General features: G+C 53.2%; 1 protein-coding gene across 1 annotated transcript; it reads left to right on the top strand.

Moving 5' to 3' along the window:
• The first annotated feature begins 252 nt into the window (after positions 1–252).
• LOC126575467 (EGFR adapter protein-like) lies at positions 253–1,845 on the top strand. The gene is made up of 3 exons (XM_050236173.1): positions 253–675; positions 917–1,585; positions 1,649–1,845. The coding sequence occupies exons 1-3, from the start codon at positions 253–255 to the stop codon at positions 1,820–1,822; spliced, it is 1,266 nt and encodes a 421-aa protein (XP_050092130.1). The 3' UTR covers positions 1,823–1,845.
• Positions 1,846–2,217: the final 372 nt, after the last annotated feature.

The following is a 2,217-nucleotide window of genomic DNA, read 5'->3' as shown; positions in this document are numbered from 1 at the left end:
CATCGCGCACCGCACATTGTGACCTAATCCGTGGAAAAATCCCTTTCTCTCCGCATTTCAGGCAGTCTGTCTTGTCGCGCCGTCCATTAAAATTATCTGCGGAGGAATATGATGTGATCCCTCGTTGCTGTCGTTGCTGTCGTCGTCGTCGTCGTCGTCGTCGCCATCGTGGATGTCGTTGGAGTTTGGCGCACAGTTTACGTTGTACTTTTGCGATCGAAGTCGACTGCGCTCTCCTATGCACACGCCACGATGAACTGCACCGCCATAAATAGTAATCAGATTGAAACGACTCCGAACAACCACCACCATTCCCGGCTGATGCGCGGTGCTGGTGGCGGTGGCGTCGGGGTAGTCGGTATGCTGCCGATGGTTACCACTCCTCTGTCAACGGTTACATCGCCACAGCAGCAGCACCACCAGCACCAACAGCTTCACCATCGAACGGCAAAGGCCAGTATCTGCATGTCAGCACCGGGGCACGGAGTGGGATCCGTGGGTGGCAGTAGTAGCGGAGGATCGGTGAACATTGGAACGACGACCGTGTTCTTCCATCGAACTACCAACAATCTGCTGGACGTACCACCACCGCCGAATCGAACCAATAGCTCCGAGGAGGAAAACTCACCCACCGAGCTGAACACCTGCCGCAAGCTGGCCGAGAAGCCGCCGCTGGTAAATAGCCTGCCCTCCCCTTTTCCTCGGTAACCCTGGCACTAGCTAGATTTTTTTTAGATTAATCTCCCCACTTTTTTGTTTGAGATGCACTGCAGCAACTCTGCACTCCGTACTGTGGTTGCATGAGGACACAAAACTTGTGCGGCCGTAAACTGTCGCGATGATCGCGCGATCACCATAAATCCGAACCCGAAATGATGGTTTGTTTCGTTTTGCTTCTTTTTTTATTTCTCAAAAGGTGAAGCGGCTCACGATGGGTATCCTGCGAACGGCCGAAGATAGTCGACCGTTAGTGCACAGCTCTTCGTCACCCTCGAGCTCGTCGAGCTCCTCGCAAACCATCTCCGATGGGTACGTGAACGAGGGTATCTGTGCGGATACGGCCGAAACATCGCTCACGACGAACGTGTTTAGTAGTAAGATCGGCAGCAGCTCCGGTCCTTCACCCTCCTCACCAGCCGGTGCTGCAGCTGCTGCTGGAGGTATCGGTCCAACGAATGGTGCCTCCTGTAGCTCACGAAGTCCTGGCACAGCAGGTGGAATGGGTCACATGTCGAAAGGTGGCGGCAATTCGAGCGCGTTGCTGCTTGATGGCAGTGGTGCTGGTGGACAACCACGGTACAACCACACGGCGACCACACTCCTCTACCCTCCGGCCGTACCGATCCGGAATGATAGCCTGAGCCTGAAGGAGCAGCATGAGCTGAAGGGTGCGCCCTGGTTTCAGGCGGGGATACCGCGCGAAATCTCCCTCGAGGTACTGTCCCGCCAGAATCCGGGCGCATTTCTCGTACGCCAGAGCACCACCAAACCGGGCTGTTTCGCGCTGTCTCTGCGTGTACCACCGCCAGCACCAAAAGTAGCACATTATCTAATTCTAAGGACGATACGGGGGTATAAGATTAAGGTGAGTACATCGCGATTACCGGCCCTCTGTGAAGGTCAATCCTTACCCTTGTCTTACTTTTAGGGCTTCACGAAAGAGTTCACCTCGCTGCGGGCACTCATAACGCACCATTCGGTCATGCCGGAGCTGTTACCTGTTCCGCTGGCACTACCACGACCCCCGCAGCTCGGTCAGCGCCAGGAAGATCCGGAAACCTACGGTTCGCTGAACGATTTTCAAAACATGATTACCGAGTAGTGTCTCGCCAGCGGCGATAGTGGTGGCCAACGGGGTTCCGGTTCTTTCGATTCGCGAAGGCAACGAAATAAAGGACACGCGTGTGACGGTTTTAACAAAAGCCACTGTTTAAGCCACAACCACAGACCTAGAGGATATAGAAGCCAAGCGGCTAGAAGGATGGGGAGGAGGAGGAAGTGGCAAGCGCGTGGAATGGCGGGCAGCGTAAGCTTTTTTCAATTTATTTATTTTCCTAAGTTATTGTACGTAACGTTTATAGTTAAATCTGATATTTTCTCCCATTCGCTTCGATGCGTCATGGTTCTGAGAATGGAGGAACCGATTCTCTGGTTTTTTTAATGTTCAAAATGGTTTCATCCGGCCACTATCGCCTTTTATCTTTTGCTTTTTTCTAT

Source organism: Anopheles aquasalis, chromosome 3 (assembly GCF_943734665.1).
Source record: "Anopheles aquasalis chromosome 3, idAnoAquaMG_Q_19, whole genome shotgun sequence".
NCBI lineage: Eukaryota > Metazoa > Arthropoda > Insecta > Diptera > Culicidae > Anopheles > Anopheles aquasalis.
The sequence above is the reverse complement of the archived record's forward strand: the minus strand, read 5'-3'. Positions and strand labels throughout refer to the sequence as shown.

What these genes read in the sequence shown, in the direction of transcription:
- LOC126575467 (XM_050236173.1), top strand. Translation starts at nt 253, where the DNA reads ATGAACTGCACCGCCATAAATAGTAATCAGATTGAAACGACTCCGAAC. An exon ending in TGGCCGAGAAGCCGCCGCTG is followed by an intron (nt 676 to 916) that starts GTAAATAGCCTG and finishes ATTTCTCAAAAG; the next exon opens with GTGAAGCGGCTCACGATGGG. An exon ending in TACGGGGGTATAAGATTAAG is followed by an intron (nt 1,586 to 1,648) that starts GTGAGTACATCG and finishes TCTTACTTTTAG; the next exon opens with GGCTTCACGAAAGAGTTCAC.